The sequence below is a fragment of the Colletotrichum aenigma genome (genome assembly GCF_013390185.1).
Source record: "Colletotrichum aenigma strain Cg56 chromosome Unknown KSG_Cg56_contig03, whole genome shotgun sequence".
Lineage (NCBI taxonomy): Eukaryota > Fungi > Ascomycota > Sordariomycetes > Glomerellales > Glomerellaceae > Colletotrichum > Colletotrichum aenigma.
Genome location: NW_023500909.1, coordinates 1,391,515 through 1,409,124, shown reverse-complemented (window position 1 = coordinate 1,409,124; position 17,610 = coordinate 1,391,515). Strand labels below are relative to the sequence as shown.

Below are 17,610 nucleotides of genomic sequence, written 5' to 3'. Positions count from 1 at the left end.
TACTGGCCATGCAAAGTTTGCTGCAGGCTCCATAGGATGGACACATCTGACTTGCCTCAGCATGGGTCAGTCCCTTCATGTCAAAAGGGCGAAGTCCGAGAGTTTGATTGCCTGTATAAGCTGCGACTGACTCACGTGCTGCTTGCCCTGAAGCTCTCTCGGCGAGGGGATGGAAACCAGGAGTACCTCAGGAAGATGATGGCTCCTTTCACGTTGAAGAAGGGTGCGCTGATGAATCGGTCCCTGCACCGCTACCAAGCCACGCCAAAGGTTGTCAACGGCCGGTTCCTCCTGAAGACGGAGTGGACGTTTCAGCGCCACAATTACGAGCGAGTCGTCCTCGACGTACTGGACGAATTCTGCGCGGGAAGTATCTGTGCTCATTTGTTTGTCAGCCCAGATTGGTCGTGGATGAAGCGGATTTGCCGCGGAAATCGGCTCAACTACAGTTACTTCTCGGACATTTCGTTCGAACGCAATATTCGCAAGGCTGAAAGTGCGCGAAAGGAGACACGAGGCTACTGTCGGGACTGTCACACATACTATACGATTCGTATCGACAAAGACGCGGCTATCGTTTGTGCGTACTGCGACCTGGGCGGAAGTGGCAATGTCAGAAGCTTGTGGGAAGCGCACTCTAAGGAATACCGGTGGGTACGAAAATCTGGTCCGCCAAGGGCTACCAAAGATTTGTTTGAGCTTTGAGGAAGGCTTTGGAATGGTAAAAGTGTCATCTGAGGGGTGGACGTGAGTTCATGTCTTTCGAATAAGTCCTCGAGTGGCCATAGAGGTTTCTCTCTTTGAGTCATCTTGGCCCTCGATATTTCACTGTCAGAGTCATACGGCAGTCAAAAAGGTGCACCCACAGGCGGCAAACTGTGAAAGAAAAAGTAAGAAGGGAAGAAGGAGAAGGCCGCCCTGGAGTTCTGGTTGTTGTTTAGGCAAACCATCGTTAGGGATAGCATTTCATGCAACGCTCAATGAGTTCACTTGTTTTCAACGTGTTGCGCTAGACGCCGGAACATCTCTAGTTAGTCAAACGTCATGAGTGATTCGGTCCTGCGAACCCAAAGATAAATAGCTTTAAAAGTGTTAATGCGTATTAAAGTTTTTGTCTCGCGTAAAGATGAGTTGCATATTTCATGTAAGATGCAGAAGTTTTAGCAAAATTATGTTATTGAAGTTTGCTAGTGTTATCGTCAGGCTAAGCCCATCACTAAGCACTGACTGTGAGTACTAATGGCAATGTAAGGAGATGACTCTGTCGAATATTTCTCCCACTAACGTACTCCGAAGGCATTGGTTTAGATCCCAAACTCACGTTTCCAAATAATAGAAAAGAATAACAGCCTAGCAAAGAAGGTTATGCCCAGACGAATTCTATCTTATTGCGCAGTCACCAAGTGGAACGTGGCTTCAAGCGATTAGAGACTGATACACTAGTAACAAGTCGTATTGCGGGAGGTATATTCCTATTTAAGAAGAGCCCCGAACATTTACTTAGAGTTTACCTATAGCACCCATTTGCGTTTACCATTTCCAAAACCCCTATCAATACGCGATTTTCAGGTTTTTTGCCTAGCACCACTTTTACTACGTTAATATAGTTAATTAATAATATTTTTATCCTTTTTAACTAGCTTAATAGTAATTAAAGTTATTTATACCTAATAACTAATATTAAGTCTTATTAACGTAGTTTCTAATATTATATTTATATCTAGAGGCTAATCTTATTAATATAAGATACCTCTAGCTAGTAAATATATATTAATATTAGTGTAATCTAGTTTAATATATAGACTAAAAGATCTAATATAGTATAAAAGTTTTATATATATAATATTATTAAAATATATTATTAACTATATAATAGTTTCTAAGAAGTTATTTTCATAATTTTACTTTTTTAAGGTATCTAACTAAAGTTAGCTACTTTGTAATATATTTAATAACAAGTTGGTTTTAGTTATTTATAGTATAAAATATACTACTAAGATTATCTAATATTTATAATATATATAGAGATGTATCTTAATATAAAAAAACGCTTATTGTTTTATTTTAGAAAAAGTTAAATATAAATAAATATATTTATACTTATAGAAGAGATAGTATGTACAAGCTCATTACTTTTTATATTGTAGCTAAATTATATAAATATAACACTAGTTACTCTAAATTTAGCTTTAAATATCCCTCTAATTAAAACGCTAAACAATAATAATAATATGATATTAAATATAAATAAAAAGGAGAAGCTTAATAATAATATTAATAAAAAAAAATATAAAAGTCTAAATAAAAAAGTAAATAAAAAGGAAAACAAAGTTTAACCTCGAGAGATAGTTAATGTTATTAGTTTAAATAATAATGATAATAAGGATAACTTAGAAGTTAACCTAAATAATTAAGAGGATTTATTTAATAACGCTAATAATTTATTTATATTTATTAACTTAATATTATTATTAGAGAATTATTATTTTAATATTCTAATTAGATTATAATTTAATTTCACTAATTTAATTAAGTTAAAATTAAGTTTTAATATTTATAATTTGTAGTTTAAATTAATTAGCTTATTTTGTAACCTTAAGTATTAATTTTATTAATAAGTTATTAAAAAACAGTTAAATAGAAGTTTAAACAGATATGTAAAAGTTTTAATATCTCCATTATAAATATATTATTAAGCTATTATAGTTGTTAAAAAATAGCTTTTATAAAGGATTTTAATCTTAATAATAATTAATAGATATTTTAATATTAAGATTAGCTTATAGATATTATTTTTAATAATATAAAACTTAAAAAGTAATTAAAACTTATTTTCGAGTTAATTATTATTAGTCAGCTACTTTAATATTATACGCTAAAATTAATTAACTATTTATATCTAAATATAATACTATCTATATCTACTACTATTATATTATTCTATATATATATTATATAAAATATAAAAAACGCTAGTTTGAAAGGTATTATTAATTATTTATAAGATATTTAGATTACGTAGCTATATATTATACTCTAACTAAAATTATAATAATAATACTTGAAATATTATATAGAAAGCTATTAGCTCTAAATAACCTAAGTAATTAAAAAAGCTATCTATATAGCTGATAATAACTAAACTCTAGAAGTTTAAAAAGAATAAATAAATAGCTTATATTAATCTTTATAATAAATAGAAATATATACTAAATATCAAGTGTAATAAGGCGCTAAATAGAAATAATATTTTCTATTATTTTATAAAAAGAAGGTTTAGCTTTATATATTATTATCTTATATAGCTAATATTACATAAATAAGTAGTAGAAATTATAAAAAGAAAAACTAATATTAACTAACATGGTTCATCAGTCAGCAACAAACTTTTTCCCAAACGTGGTTTGCACTAAACCACTTAAAACTTTGACGCGTAATAACTCTGCAACCATCATGCCAATTTACACACAAGAAGACAAGATACTTCTAGCTATTGAGGCGATCTGATCAGCCTGCGTCGCTGGCTGAAAGCTAAGTGTGTTGCATGCTGCGAAGACTTATAGTGTCCCCAAAAGTTCTATACGCTATAGAATGAACGATCGACCCTAACGTAAACATGCCTAACCCTAATGATATAAACTTAGTTTAATTAAAGAGGAAACACTTCTCTAATATATTATTGAATAGGATTCTAGAGGATTTCCTTTACGCCTCGCTAGTCCGGAAGATATAGCTAATCTCCTGCTATAAGCGTGTAATAGTGAGCCTGTTAGTAAGTGATAGGTTAGGTGGTTTGTGGACTTATAGCCTGCTCTGAAAACTAAGTTTAATTATCTATATAATTATTAAAAAGCTTTTTAAGAAGATCTTAAGGTTATATTAAAATAGTTTATGCTATTATATAATATAATAGCTAAGTATAATATCTAAGAGGGGGACTTATATAATTTTAATAAAACTAGCTTTATAATAAGTATAATTATTATGTTTATAGCAGTAATACATACTAATTAATATAGTAAAGTAAAGTTTATCCAGCTTAATAATTATAAGTAAGCTATAATTATTAAATATATTAATTGAGGTAGGTAGTATATCCCTCTATTTATAATTATTAAAGGTGTATATTATCTTATTAGTTAGACTATAGAATTAGGTTCTCTAGGTAACTAAGTGATTAAACCTACTGCTAATAAATAAATAGATAATTAGATAAGTCTTAACTAAATTAAACACTTTAATAAATATATTAAGAACTAAATAAAAGGTATCTATTAGATGCTTACTATTAATAGCTATAAGAGCTATTTATTAGCTAAATTTAATAATTACTATAAATAGAATAATATTAAAACTATTAACATACCTATATATTTATTATATCTACTATAGCTATTAGATATTACTTTTTATTCACCTTTAAAGTATGTATATAGTAATAAAATTAACCTATTTATTAGAGCCACTATAAATTATATCACTAAGTTTAAATTCTTTATTACTTTCTATTAAGCTTATAATAAGGTTTCTAATAAGGAAAATATTAAGTCTGCTTTCTAAAGTATTAGAATTTCACTATAAAACCTAAACTATATTACTAAAAAGTTTAATATATATTTATAGATATTTACACCTCTTATAGCTAAGCTTTTAATACTACTACCTTAACAATTATAAACACCTTCTAATTTATAATAAATTATTTTATAATCTAACTTTATTAAAAGTTATATCTCTACTTATTGAAAAAGCTTATTAATACTAATTATTACTTTAGTTAAATAATTATTAAAAGGTATATAAATAATAATATACTTAATTACTATTTTAACTAATTAGCTTTATACCTTGAAGAATATAAATATAGCACTTACTAAGCGCTAAAAGACTAAAAGAATATAGGTATAGCTTAGAGGGGCACTTAATATAGAGGAATCTTAGGTTTTGCTTAAAGGGAAACAAAAAGGGAAACATCCAGCACCTCAAGAGGATGAGGAGGGGGGTCTATCAAAGAGAGCCCAGCCAGCTTAGAGACGCTGCAGTGTGTGTGGCGAGACCAGTTATAATACGAGAACCTGTTCTAAGCATGTGGAATTATCAAATAATTCGAGTAGTAATGAGGAATTGTTAATTAAATATGTTATAGTTGTGTAATAGTAAATACTATTATGTATATGGGAAAAAGTTTGTTGCTAACTGATTTTTATTGCTGACTGATAAACCATATTAGCTAACTTTAAAAATATTAAATTAAATTAAAAATAAACTTAATAAATATTTAAATGAAAATAAAACGAAGTTAATAAATAAAACTATTTTAATTTATAGTTTAAACTTATTAGAAAATTATCTTAAAAAGTTATTAATAAATAGAAGGTTTATAATCTTAAACTAAATAATTATTCTACTACTTATGTATATATATTCACTTTATATATTACTTATATATCTTAAATATTACTATTAGTTTCTTCTATTAGTTTTACTAATTTATTCCATAAAACTATCTATTAAAGTATTAATTTTACTACTAATAAAAGCTAGTATATCTCTACCTAGTTCTTAAATAAAATTACTTATTTTATTATTATTACTAGTAATATTTAAAAATAAATTTACTTTTAACTTTACTTTAAAATATTTTAAATAATTATTAAAATAATATTTACCTAATATAGCTAAGTAAAATATATCATTCTTCAACATATTAAGTAAAATTAATAATAAAATAGTCAATATTTACTAATTATATAAAATAGAATTATTTTAGTTTAAAAAGCTTTAAACCCTTATTAGCTTTATATAGAAAATTAAAACTTATATTAAACATTATCTAAATGAAATTAAAATTACTTAATAGCTTATTAATTTTATATTTATATTTAGTAAATATCTTATTATTATTTACTAAAAAATAACTTATTATGCACAATATAGATATATAATTTAAGCTAATAAATAACATAATCTATAAAAATAATAAAACTTAACTTATATAAACAGTTTAATAATATTATTTATAATATTTAGTTTTATATAATTAAGTTCTTCTCAATAATATACATAACTATATATAGTATATTTAATTAGCTAATATTTGTATAAAAATAACTAATTTAATTTTAAACTCTTAAATTTAAAGAGTTTTTAATCTATTTTATTACTATTTATTTAGTATTAGTCAAATATAAATTATTACTTTGTTAGCTTTTTCATAGATAGATAAAGTAATTTATGTTTTTGCTTTCATTTCTAAATTACTCTTAAAGGTCAGTAAAATATATTAGTTTTAAAAAGCGTTATTTATAATAGAATGCTAAATAAGAGGTTCTTATTACTTAAGCCTCTATATAGCTATATCTTATTATCTCTTTATATTATCCTTTCTATAATATTCAGCTTAAAATATTTATAATACTATAATCCTTTTTAAAAAGTATTATTTTAATTGGTATAAGGTTTTAAGTATAAACTTTATATCTTATAACTATTAAGATATAGTTAAGAGAAATATAATAATTAAACCTATTATTAAAACCCTCAGTAATTATTACAAAGTTTAGCTTAAAATAAAGAATTATAAATAATTAAATACTTAGCTATATATAAAGATTAATACTACTATTAATAGATATAAATTTATATATTTATTTATATTTGATAATCTTAAGCTAATAATAAGTTATAGATAAACTTATAAGTAACAACTTATAAGCTAACTTATATATAAAGTATATAAATCTTTTTTATACTTAATAATAGTATTAATATAATTATATATAAAATATATTATGTATATTATATTTTTATTATTATTATTTAGTATATCTTTTAATATATCTATAATATATAAACTATAGATTGTTATATATTATTTACTAATAGATTATTATTAAATAAGTATAATCTATATAATAATAAACTTTTAAGCTTAATACTATTACTAAACTAAGTTTATAAGTCTTTTTAACTAATAATACTAATGTTTACTCTAAAGAACTATATTAAACCTTTTAGTATATTTTTATATCATTTAAAGCTATATAAAATATATACTAAATAAGTATATAAAGCTATACTATAGGTCTCTTTTTTTATTCTTTAGTAAATATTATTTTAGTCTCTTATAATAATATTGTTAACTTTTTATTAGTTAATTAATATAAAATAAAATAACTAGCTAAATTAATAATATTTCTATAAATAGATTAATAACTATAAAGATATAGTTATCTAATTTTCTTTTTTTATTATTATATTAACTAAAAATAATATAAAATAATAGAGAGTAATATATATAGGTTAAATTTATTAATAAGGAAACTTTATATTATATTAAAATAATGCTTCTTTTTATTATATAGTAGTTTAAATATTACTTATTTATATATTAATATTAACTTATAATTACTAATATTAAGCTTTTAAATAGGCTTTAGTATATCTCTTATTAATAAAAATACTTTGTAATAAATATTAACAGTTTATTTAGAGTATTATACTAAATTTATTATAACGTAAATGATAAGCGAGCCGAACAGACAAGCGAGCTGAACACCCAACCGCAACCACAGCATCTTCTTACTTCTACTATACGTCAATCCCATAATAACAATAGCATCAACACAAAAAGAAGCTCAAGTGGTCCTAGCAGTCCAAGCTATCAAAAACACACTAAGTCTCAGTATCTGAGAGGCTGCCTGGATCTACTCAGTCCCAGTTATAACGTTATACGATCGATTGAAGGGAAGATCATCACGACGCGACACCACGCCTAACTCGCAGAAATTGACTACGCTCGAAGAAGAAAAGCTTGTTGAGTATATTCTCAACCTGGATTCCCGATCGTTTCCTCCTCAGATTGGTGGTGTTGAAGATATGGCTAATCGACTGCTTGCCGACTGCGACGCGCCCCCAGTTGGGAAGCGCTGGGCTTCAAACTTTATTAAGCGACAACTATAGCTCTGGACGCGCTTTTTTCGCAAGTACGACTATAAGAGGGCCTAATGCGAAGATCCAGATGGAATAAACGTATGGTTTCGCCTTATGGCGAACATAATTGCAAAATATAGTATTATAGACTCTGATATCTATAACTTTGATGAGACTGGGTTTATGATAGGCCAGATTATATCTGGAATAGTCGTTATAAGTGCCAAAAGGCGTTCAAATATAAAACTGATGCAGCCTGGTAATTATGAATAGGTTACAGTTATTCAGGCTATCAGTTCGTCAGGCTACAGCGTTCCACTATATATTATTATTGCAGGCTAATATCACCTCTCCACCTGGTATACTGAAACCAATCTACTATGCGACTAGGTTATTATAACGTCTGAAAACAGATAGACAACAAATAAAAGAGGCCTAGATTAGCTCCAGCACTTTGATCGGCATATAAAGCTGCATATAACTGGCAATTATCGCCTCCTTATCGTCAATAGGCATGAAAGTCACCACGCTGCCGACTTTGAGATATATTGCAAGGAAAACAATATCGTCACACTCTGTATGCCGGCCTATTCCTCTCACCTACTTCAGCCCTTAGATGTTAGATGTTTTAGGCCACTAAAGAAGGCTTATGGTCGACAAATTGAGGATAAGATGCGCCAGGGTAATATGCATATTATAAAGGAAGATTTCTTCCCTGCGTTTCGCGAGGCCTTCGCACAGGCTCTTACAGAGAAAAACATACAGGGAGGTTTTAGAGGGGCTGGCCTTATCCCTCTGAGTGCTGAAAGTGTGATTTCGAAGCTTGATGTCAAGTTACACACTCTAACACCTCCAGGGTCGCTCCTAACAACACCCCCCGCGTGGACTTCTCAGACGCCAAACAACCCAACAGAAGCATCTTCTCAGTCTGAACTCATCAAAAGGAGGATCTCCCGCCATCAGAATAGCTCACTAACTTCAATTATTGAAGCTGTTAAGCATTTATCAAAGGGAGCGCGAGGATTTATGCACCAGATTGCCTTATTAAGGTCGGAGGTCCAGATCCTATGAGAGGAGAAAAACCTGCTTAGCCGACGCCAGAGGACTAAGAAAACCCGTCTCAAATAAGGCGGAAGTCTTACTATAGCTGAGGCAGAGGACCTTCAATCACAGAGAGAGGCGACAGCCCAGATTGAGGAGGAAACGCGCTGGAGTAGTGGTCGCCGACGGAGGACTGAGACGGGCTAACAGCGGTGTGGCGTCTGTGGGAACACCAGTCATAATGCGCGAACATGTCAATTTGTTGAAGAAACGTCTAATGAAGAGGTTTCTGAGTAGTTTTAATTGATTTATAGTTTTTGTGGTTATTTCATGATTATATTTATAATGTGGTTGCAGTTGGGTGTTCAGCTTGCTTATCTGTTCGGCTTGCTTATCATTTACGTTAGCTTTATTATTAAAGAATAGTATTAATAATAGTTTTTTAAATAACTCTCTCTACTTTTTACTAAAAAGTAATAATCTTATTAGTTTAAATAATTAAATAATTAATAGATAATAAATAAAAATAAAGATATTAATGTAATCTTACTCAAACTATATTATTAGCTATTATATATCTATAACCTAAAAAATAAACTATAATACCTTAATATTTTATTTATACGCTATATATACATAAAACTATTAATTTAAAATATTACTTTATATTATAACTATAACTTCTATAGTAGTAATCTAATTCTTTATAATATATTCTAATATATTTTTTTAATACTCTAAGCTAAATACTAAAGAGGGTAAGCTATATAACGCATATATATATATATATATATATAAGCTAAAATTATTAATTCCTCTTCTGATATAACGTATAATTAATGTAATTAATATAGATATAACGAAAGATAATAATAATAGTTAAAAATAACGAAAAGAAACTATTAATTAATATAATTAATAGTAATTAAACGTATTATTACGCGGTAAAAGTGGTGGCGGGCAAAAAAACTAAAAATCGCGCATTAACAGGGGTTTCGGAAGTAGTAAACGCAAATGGGTGAGGTATTCGGGCGGTCTTCGGTGCAAGGAAACCCCCGATGCGGCGGCCTGCAACCGGCGGACAGCCCCGGAAGACCCACGCGCCCCGCGGTAGAGCTGCCGCACTGACACTCGCTGAAAATACCCCGCATCCCGTCGTCACCCGCGTCCACTTTCTTCAGCACCTTCACCAAGCTCTACTTAGCTCCCGCAGGACTTGCATATAATAGCCGCGACCTATCCTGAACGATCATCTTCCTCAAAGGCGCAGCTTCCGGCTAACAAGATGGCATCCGAAGGTCTTAGAATCGGCTTCGTGCCGGAGCACTTCTCCACGCCCCTCTACTTCGCCAAAGAGCACTTTGGTCTCAACGCCACCCTGGTCCCGTTCCCCTCCGGTACAGGCCACATGATCACCGCTCTCCGCGGAGGCGAGATTGACATCGGGATTGGGTTGACGGAGGGCTGGATCGCTGGCCTGGGCAAGGAGGATGCTCCCGGTGACGGAGGCTACCGCCTTGTTGGTACCTACGTCGACACGCCACTCTGTTAGTCACCCCCTCTCACACACATATGCATCCACTTGCTGACACAACACTTAGGCTGGGCTATCTCGACCGGCGCCAAACGCCCCGAGATCACCTCCGTCGCCTCCCTCAAGGGCGGCAAGATCGGCGTCTCGCGCATCGGCTCCGGCAGCCAGATCATGGGCTTCGTGCTCGCGGACCAGCACGGCTGGCTGACGCCCGCGACGCCGCAGCCCTTCTCGGACACGGTGATCCTTAACAACTTTGAGAACCTGCGCAACGCCGTCAACTCGGGCGCCGCCGAATTCTTCATGTGGGAGCACTTCACGTCCAAGCGGTACTACGACTCGGGCGAGATCCGCCGCGTCGGCGAGATCTACACGCCGTGGAGCAGCTGGAAGATTGTCGCGTCGACGGCGCTAGCGAAGGAGGGCGGGAAGCTGGACCCCCGGATCAAGGATCTGTTTGCGAAGCTCGACAAGGGCGTAAAGCACTTTAACGAGAACCAGGACGAGGCGGTCAAGTATATCAGCACGCATCTGGATTATTCTGAGGAGGATGCGAGGGAGTGGTTGAAGACTGTCAAGTTCACGGACGGCGTTGAGGGGGTTAAGCCTGAGGTTGTCAATAACTGCGTGGACATCTTGAGGAAGGCTGGTGTTCTGGCTGAGGGCAAGGGAAGACAGCCAGACGCTATGGTTGTGAGGGATTAGGAGCCGCAAGGCACACAATAAAGACTGCCAGTCAAAGTTAAATGCGAATTCATCTCGACGGATCGTCGTGCCAGTTGAGTTGCAGCAGGGCAGAACAACTCCTCAACAGCAGTGAGCGTCATGAAGAGCGAGCATACTTGGGCTCAATTGAAATCCTGACTGATGATGCTAGGGTATCTACCACTTCCATCGTATGATTCTTCCACCATTATCATGCCCCTGAACTTTCCACGCGGATCCCCACTCAAGACTTGTTCTTTCTTCTCCTGCCCTTGCCCTGCAACAACTCGCGTTTCTCCTGCTTGCGCGTCTCCTTGTCTTTCGTTCCGATGACGCCCTTCTCTGAGCCACAAGGCCACTTTGCGAGCGCAGTAGCCTCATCTTCTTCGCTCCACTCACGGGGCAAGACGGCAAAGACAAGGTATGAGGTGTGCGTCTTCAGCTCGGGCTCCGCGCGGTGGATGACGCGGCCCTGGAGCCACGGCTTGACATTGCTCGTCTCCTCCGGTGTGGCATTTCCGTTCGTGGTGTTCGCCGACGGGTCGACGTCCATCGCTGGCGAGTCTTCGGCCGAGTTGGGGTCGGCCGGGTTGTGGAATTCTCTCGTGCGCTTCTCGATCTCGCGCAGCTTGCCTACTGCCTCGGTGACGTCGCGCGCTTGTGGGGGAATGCCTCGCTCGGGCTGGCCAAGACCGGCGCGGTCTCGGATGACGTTGAATTTCTTGTTAGAGATTTCAATCATGTCGATGTCCACCCAGCCAAGGGTTCGCATGGTGGTGACCGTTCTCGTGACCTGCTCAATGCATGGGGAGAATGTGCAGATGTAGACGGACTTCTTGGGGTTCAACGGCGACACCCACTCGGCTGTGTCTGCCTCGCCCTCCTTCGTGGGCGCCGGTTTCCTCCGCGACAGGTGAGGGAGTGCCTCCCAGGGCGCGGGCAAGTCGAGGAAGACGGCGTCGGCCTCGGGACTCTGCCCATCAACCAGGAATCCACCGTTGTAGACGTCACGATGCGTAAGCTGCACGATACCCTCCAAGCCGTGCTCAACAATCTCCTCCTGCATCTTCTCGTACCGGTCCTTGTTGAACTCGAAGCTGTAAACCTTGCCCTTGCGCTGGGCCTCGTTCTCGGGGTAGCCGCTGTAGACGGCGCGGGCTGAGGCGTGCGAGAAGGAACCGCTTCCCGCACCAGCCTCGATCAATCGGCTGCCGGGACGGGCACGTATGCGCTGGAGGATGTAGCTATAGTCGGGGGTGTAGACGACCTGCGTGCGGTGCGGCAGGCCCGCGGTCCAGAGCTCGGCGGTGGGTTGAAGGATGTGAACGAAGCCACTTGCTGCGGCAACGGCCTTCTTCACGGGCGCGGCGGAGTCTTCGTCGGCCGCATCGGCAGCAGGCGTCGATGCGCCATCGGTCTCGTCTTCCTTTCTCTTGCGCTTGCGACCGCGCGAGCCGGTGTCGACATTCGAAGCGCGGATCTGAGAGCCCCAGGGGACATTAATTAGGGTCGAATGAGGAAAGGAGCCGAATCGTGTGTTGAGAACTGCGCCCTCAGCGTAGCCATCGACGGCGCCGGTGGAGTCCTGGAGGATCAAGGGAACCAGGTTGTCGCGGGAAAGCTGGACGATGGCGATGGAATTGGCCGATGTCCGCGCGCCAGGCTCGAGAAATGGTGATGGCTTCGCCATTGTGACAGGTAAGTGCCGCGAAGCTTGTTAAGTGTGATGGCCTGGCCTTGGAGTGCGACGGTTGGGATGGGAAACGCAGGCCAATGTTGGTGCAGGGAGACGGCACCAAAGAAAAACTTCGCGCGAGGCTGATAAGCCGAAAAAAAAAAAAAGAGAAAAGGAAAAATCAATTGGAGAATGTCAAGTGTGGCTTGACGCGGGGCAGATGTGGCTGGTGCTGTCTTCAGCCAGTCAGACAGTGACTCACCGCCCGGGGTCCTGCAAGGCTGAGGATGGTGTCACACTCTTTTTTCCAAATAGGCGACTTGGCTTTCTTACACCCCGCCCTGCGACCATCCCTTCCCTTTCCTAAGTGACTCAACCCCAGCCCTCCGCCCTCCCGCATCCCGCATCCCGAACCACACCCTCGACGTCCCTTCACATGATCCTCCTTCTTCTTTGAACCCCCCTGTTCTGCGCTTAGTCCTGGATGAATCGCTTCCTTAGACTCACCAGACTTTCTTTTCGACTCTCCACTCAGATACCCAGCTTTCGCTTCTCCAGGTCCTGCGCAACCATCGCGACAATGGAGGCGTTGAAGTTGCACAACTCTCTGAGGCCCGGCCAGCCGGTGCCCTTCGTTCCGATCAAGCCAGGAAAGGTGTCCTGGTACGCTTGCGGTCCTACAGTTTACGACAAGAGCCATCTGGGCCATGCCCGCAACTATGTCTCTACTGACATTATCCGGCGCATCATGATGCACTACTTCGGTGCTGACGTGCAGTTCGTCATGAACATCACCGATGTTGACGACAAGGCAAGCTCTCTACATGCACTCATCCCTGCTATGATACATGTTTACTGACAACTGCGCATGCAGATTATCATCAAGGCCCGTAGACAACGCCTGCTCGAGCTCGAGAAGCAAAAGAAGTACACGGAGGAGGAGCTTTACAACCTGGCCCTGACTGCCTTCCGTGCCTATGCGGAAAAGAGCTTGCCTCTCCTTGCCACATCCGACGGCCAACCCCTCGACGAGAACAACTACCTCGAGCGAAGAGATAGCGCATACGGCAAGGTTTTGGCGGGCGGCACGCTCACTGGGGAGGGCAAGCCTGGCGACGACGAGGCCAAGACGAAGATGCACATCAGCAACATGGATGCTGCGGCGTTCGCGATCAAAGACAAGAAGTTCTATCCGGGCATTGACGAAATCCTGCTGCCGTACCTTGACTCGCTGTACAAGGAGACAATCGACACCAGTGATCAGACCATCTTCACCGACCTGACCCAGAGCATGGAGAAGCTCTTCTTCGACGACATGGATGCGCTCAACTGCTTGCGCCCGGACGTTATCACGAGGGTCACCGAATACGTCCCCCTGATAGCGGCCTTTGTCGAGCGCATTGCCGATAAGGGCTTCGCCTACGAGTCTGATGGTTCCGTCTACTTCGATATTACGGCTTTCGAGAAGGCAGGCAACACCTACGCGAGGTTGCGCCCTGGAAACCGGAACGACAAGTCATTGCAGGAGGACGGAGAGGGTGCGCTGTCAAAAAACCTGGGCGAGAAGCGCAACGAGGGCGACTTTGCGCTCTGGAAGAAGTCGAAGAAGGGAGAGCCATACTGGCCCAGCAGGTGGGGTCAAGGTCGTCCCGGCTGGCACATTGAGTGCTCCGTGATGGCCTCTGACATCCTCGGTGCGCAGATGGATATTCACTCTGGTGGTATCGATCTGGCCTTCCCCCACCACGACAACGAGTTGGCTCAGTCCGAGGCTTTCTACTGCGAGAAGGAGAAGGGCGAGCACACCTGGGTCAACAACTTCCTGCATATGGGTCACCTTTCCATATCTGGATCGAAGATGTCCAAGTCCCTGAAGAACTTCCAGACCATCCAAGACGCACTTGCGACAACGTACTCTGCCCGAGGAATGCGCATTGTGTTCCTCATGGGCAAGTGGAACGACGGTGTCGAAATTTCTCCCGACATGAGAGCGCAGGCATCAAGTTGGGAGGCCACCGTGAACGTGAGTATCTTTCTCTAATCAGCACCCAAATAGTACTAATTATTGGCAGAACTTCTTTTCCAACGTCAAGGCGCTCGTTGCCGATGTCAACGCATCGACCGAGGGCGTCGAGTCCCTTTCCATTGCCGAGAAGCCCACCGACGGGTTGCTGGCCGAGCTCGAGAAGGCCAAGACCGATCTGCACACCGCCCTTACAAACTCTTTTGATACCCCCCAGGCGATGCGCGTCATCCAGGAATTGGTCAGCGAGGCAAACAAGGTCATTGTTGCCCAGGACGCCGAGGCGAAGCTGCCCGAGCTTGTGGCTATTGGCCAGTGGATCACCAAGATCCTGGGCATCTTTGGTCTGGACGAGAACGCCAAGGCGCCTTATGACGGCCTTGGATGGGCTCCTTCCGCGAAGAAGAACGTCGACCCCGAAGCTGCGGTGCAGCCGTATGCCGCGGTCTGGAAGAAGGTCAAGGCGGACATCGAAGCGTTGAAGGTGTCGTCAGACTCCGTTTCCAGCCTGCTCAGCCAGGACCCTGATGCCGAATTCGCATCCATTTCACAGAAGGGCGTTCGCGACCCCGAACAGCTCGCGCTCCCATACCTGCGTGCTGTCTCAAGGTTGCGTGACGATCTGCGCCGCATCGTCTCGTCGGTCTCGCCAGACATCAAGAAGGCCATTCTCTCGCTGACGGATCGTATTCGTGACGAGGACCTGACCGTGCTTGGCGTCTCACTGGACGACAGGCCGGACGGCAAGTCGTCTCTGATCAAGTTCATCGACGCCAGCGAGTTGATTGCTGCCAGAAACGAGAAGCTGGCCCGGGAGGCCGAGAAGGCACGGGCCAAGGAGGAAGCCAAGCACGCGCGCGAGCAAGCGGAGAAGGAGAAGTGGGAGAAGGCCAAGCTGCCCCACACGGAGATGTTCAAGGGAGATGAGAAGTACTCGGAGTGGGACGCCGAGGGGCTTCCCACCAAGCTTAAGAACGGCAGTGACGTGCCCAAGAGCCAGCTGAAGAAGCTGCAGAAGGAGTGGCAGAGGCAGAAGAAGGCCCACGAAGAGTGGCAGGCCAAGTTTGGCGGAGCAAAAGCATAGACGGGTTGGCGCTATTACTGCGATCGTGTTGCGTCTTTTGCCAGAGGGCAGTTAACGATACACCTAGGGGAACATGTTCAAAGCGGACGGGGCAGAAGAAATGCCCATCGCAAAGTAGAAATTGCGGATAGGCGCACCATGAGATTATCACAGTCTTACTCTTCTGCGGATGGAATAAAGGATGCATACCATTGACACGCCGTTATCCTGGTGTTGGAGCCATTGACCGTGGGCAAGGTGAGATGATTTGAGTGTGACCAAGCCTCCGTGAGCTGGCGTGGTAGATGAGCTGCGCTACCTGTAATGGTGGTTGTGGTGGCTGTTGGAGTGTGGGAGTGTGAGTGGACACCAGGACCCCTGACCATCTGGACCCTGCCAAGACGGGGGGCTTCCGATGATGCACGATCCCGCCCATCGCCAAGACAGACGATCAGCCTGACAGGTCTCGGCCATCACGCAGGGCGATCGGAATCTTGAATAGACCTCATCGCATGCTGTTCTGAGATGTGTCCTTTTGAACGCTTCTCATCATGTCATGAGGTCCAGCTTATGGAGCAGAATTCGTAAGATCAGCAGAGAGAGCATTAAGCAAGAGGATAAGCTAGACAAGCGGTCAAAAGGAAAGGCGGGGGGTTGAGGGAAGGAACCTGCGCGGGGCATGGCTGAGCTTCTCTACTGCCGAAGATACATGCAAGTTCCAAGGCAAAGGGCCAAACCTTGAGAAAGACGAAAAGGAGGCGGGAGAGAGAACATGCCTCGGGTGGAGCCGTCAAGGTTCGGCCCCCTCCTTCACTGGGGCGGTCTGGATCCCACGGTCCCCGAAGTCTGGAATCGCCGTCGTCGTGGTGAGGGGATTTGGAAAGGCTAGATAAAGGGCCGCGTTCCAATAGTACGGCATAATGAAGCACAAACACCACCCACCTCCCGATAGAGCCAGGGAGAGAGATGAAGGGAGCTACCCCTCACGATGACACCACCCCCGTTTAGGTTCTTCTCTTGTTTTTCATCGCATCAAAGAAACTCGTCGGATGGTTTTTGAGACACCCGCTGCACGAGCCATCTTTGACACGTCATGTCGGCGAGAAGAATAACGGGTACGAAGGACGGGGGAAAAGGAGATGGAGCTGGAGCTGGAGCTTGGCCACCGCCGTCGTCTCAAATGCAGGGTATCGAACAAGCTTCTGTATCTCATCGAATGCCATCGATCGACTGGAGGGGGACCTGGGCTCTGTGGTCCAATTGTCTGGCCCGAGTCTGTCTGGATGGCGGTCACTGGCCCCAGATCAGATGCTTGGGAAAGGGGTTTTTTGTTTCTGCGTTACACGGCATGGAGCTTTGTTTGCCGATGTGCCGGATTGCCGCGTCCGCGACAAGCTTTCTGCGCAGCTCTTTGCGTGGGTCTTTTTCTTTGGCTCAGCCCGTCAGGGGGTTAGCAGGGTCGCTGACGCATTGAAGATGCCGAATTCCCCGGGAAAGGCGGGGCTTTGTTACTTAGCTGCTGGCGGCTTAGCCGGATAACGACAAGCTTCGCTACTCCCGAACATCTCAAATTCCTCTCGAGCCAACTTTTGCTTAGGTATTACTTCCAGGCTTTCAGCTGTGTTCGTCCAGTGAGG

General features: G+C 40.7%; 3 protein-coding genes across 3 annotated transcripts; 2 read left to right on the top strand and 1 right to left on the bottom strand.

Annotated features, from left to right (window-relative positions):
- Positions 1-10,258: 10,258 nt before the first annotated feature.
- On the top strand, positions 10,259-11,212 carry CGCA056_v004355 (uncharacterized protein; the record flags this gene model as incomplete). Its single annotated transcript, XM_037319610.1, has 2 exons — positions 10,259-10,520; positions 10,575-11,212. 2 exons carry the CDS (start codon positions 10,259-10,261, stop codon positions 11,210-11,212), a joined length of 900 nt encoding a protein of 299 aa, XP_037181904.1.
- Positions 11,213-11,456: 244 nt separating this feature from the next.
- trm61 (tRNA (adenine(58)-N(1))-methyltransferase catalytic subunit trm61) lies at positions 11,457-12,902 on the bottom strand (the record flags this gene model as incomplete). Its single annotated transcript, XM_037319609.1, has 1 exon — positions 11,457-12,902. One exon carries the CDS (start codon positions 12,900-12,902, stop codon positions 11,457-11,459), a length of 1,446 nt encoding a protein of 481 aa, XP_037181905.1.
- Positions 12,903-13,467: 565 nt separating this feature from the next.
- Positions 13,468-15,994, top strand: YNL247W (Cysteine--tRNA ligase; the record flags this gene model as incomplete). The annotated part of the gene is made up of 3 exons (XM_037319608.1): positions 13,468-13,686; positions 13,762-14,910; positions 14,960-15,994. 3 exons carry the CDS (start codon positions 13,468-13,470, stop codon positions 15,992-15,994), a joined length of 2,403 nt encoding a protein of 800 aa, XP_037181898.1.
- Between the last annotated feature and the right edge of the window lie 1,616 nt (positions 15,995-17,610).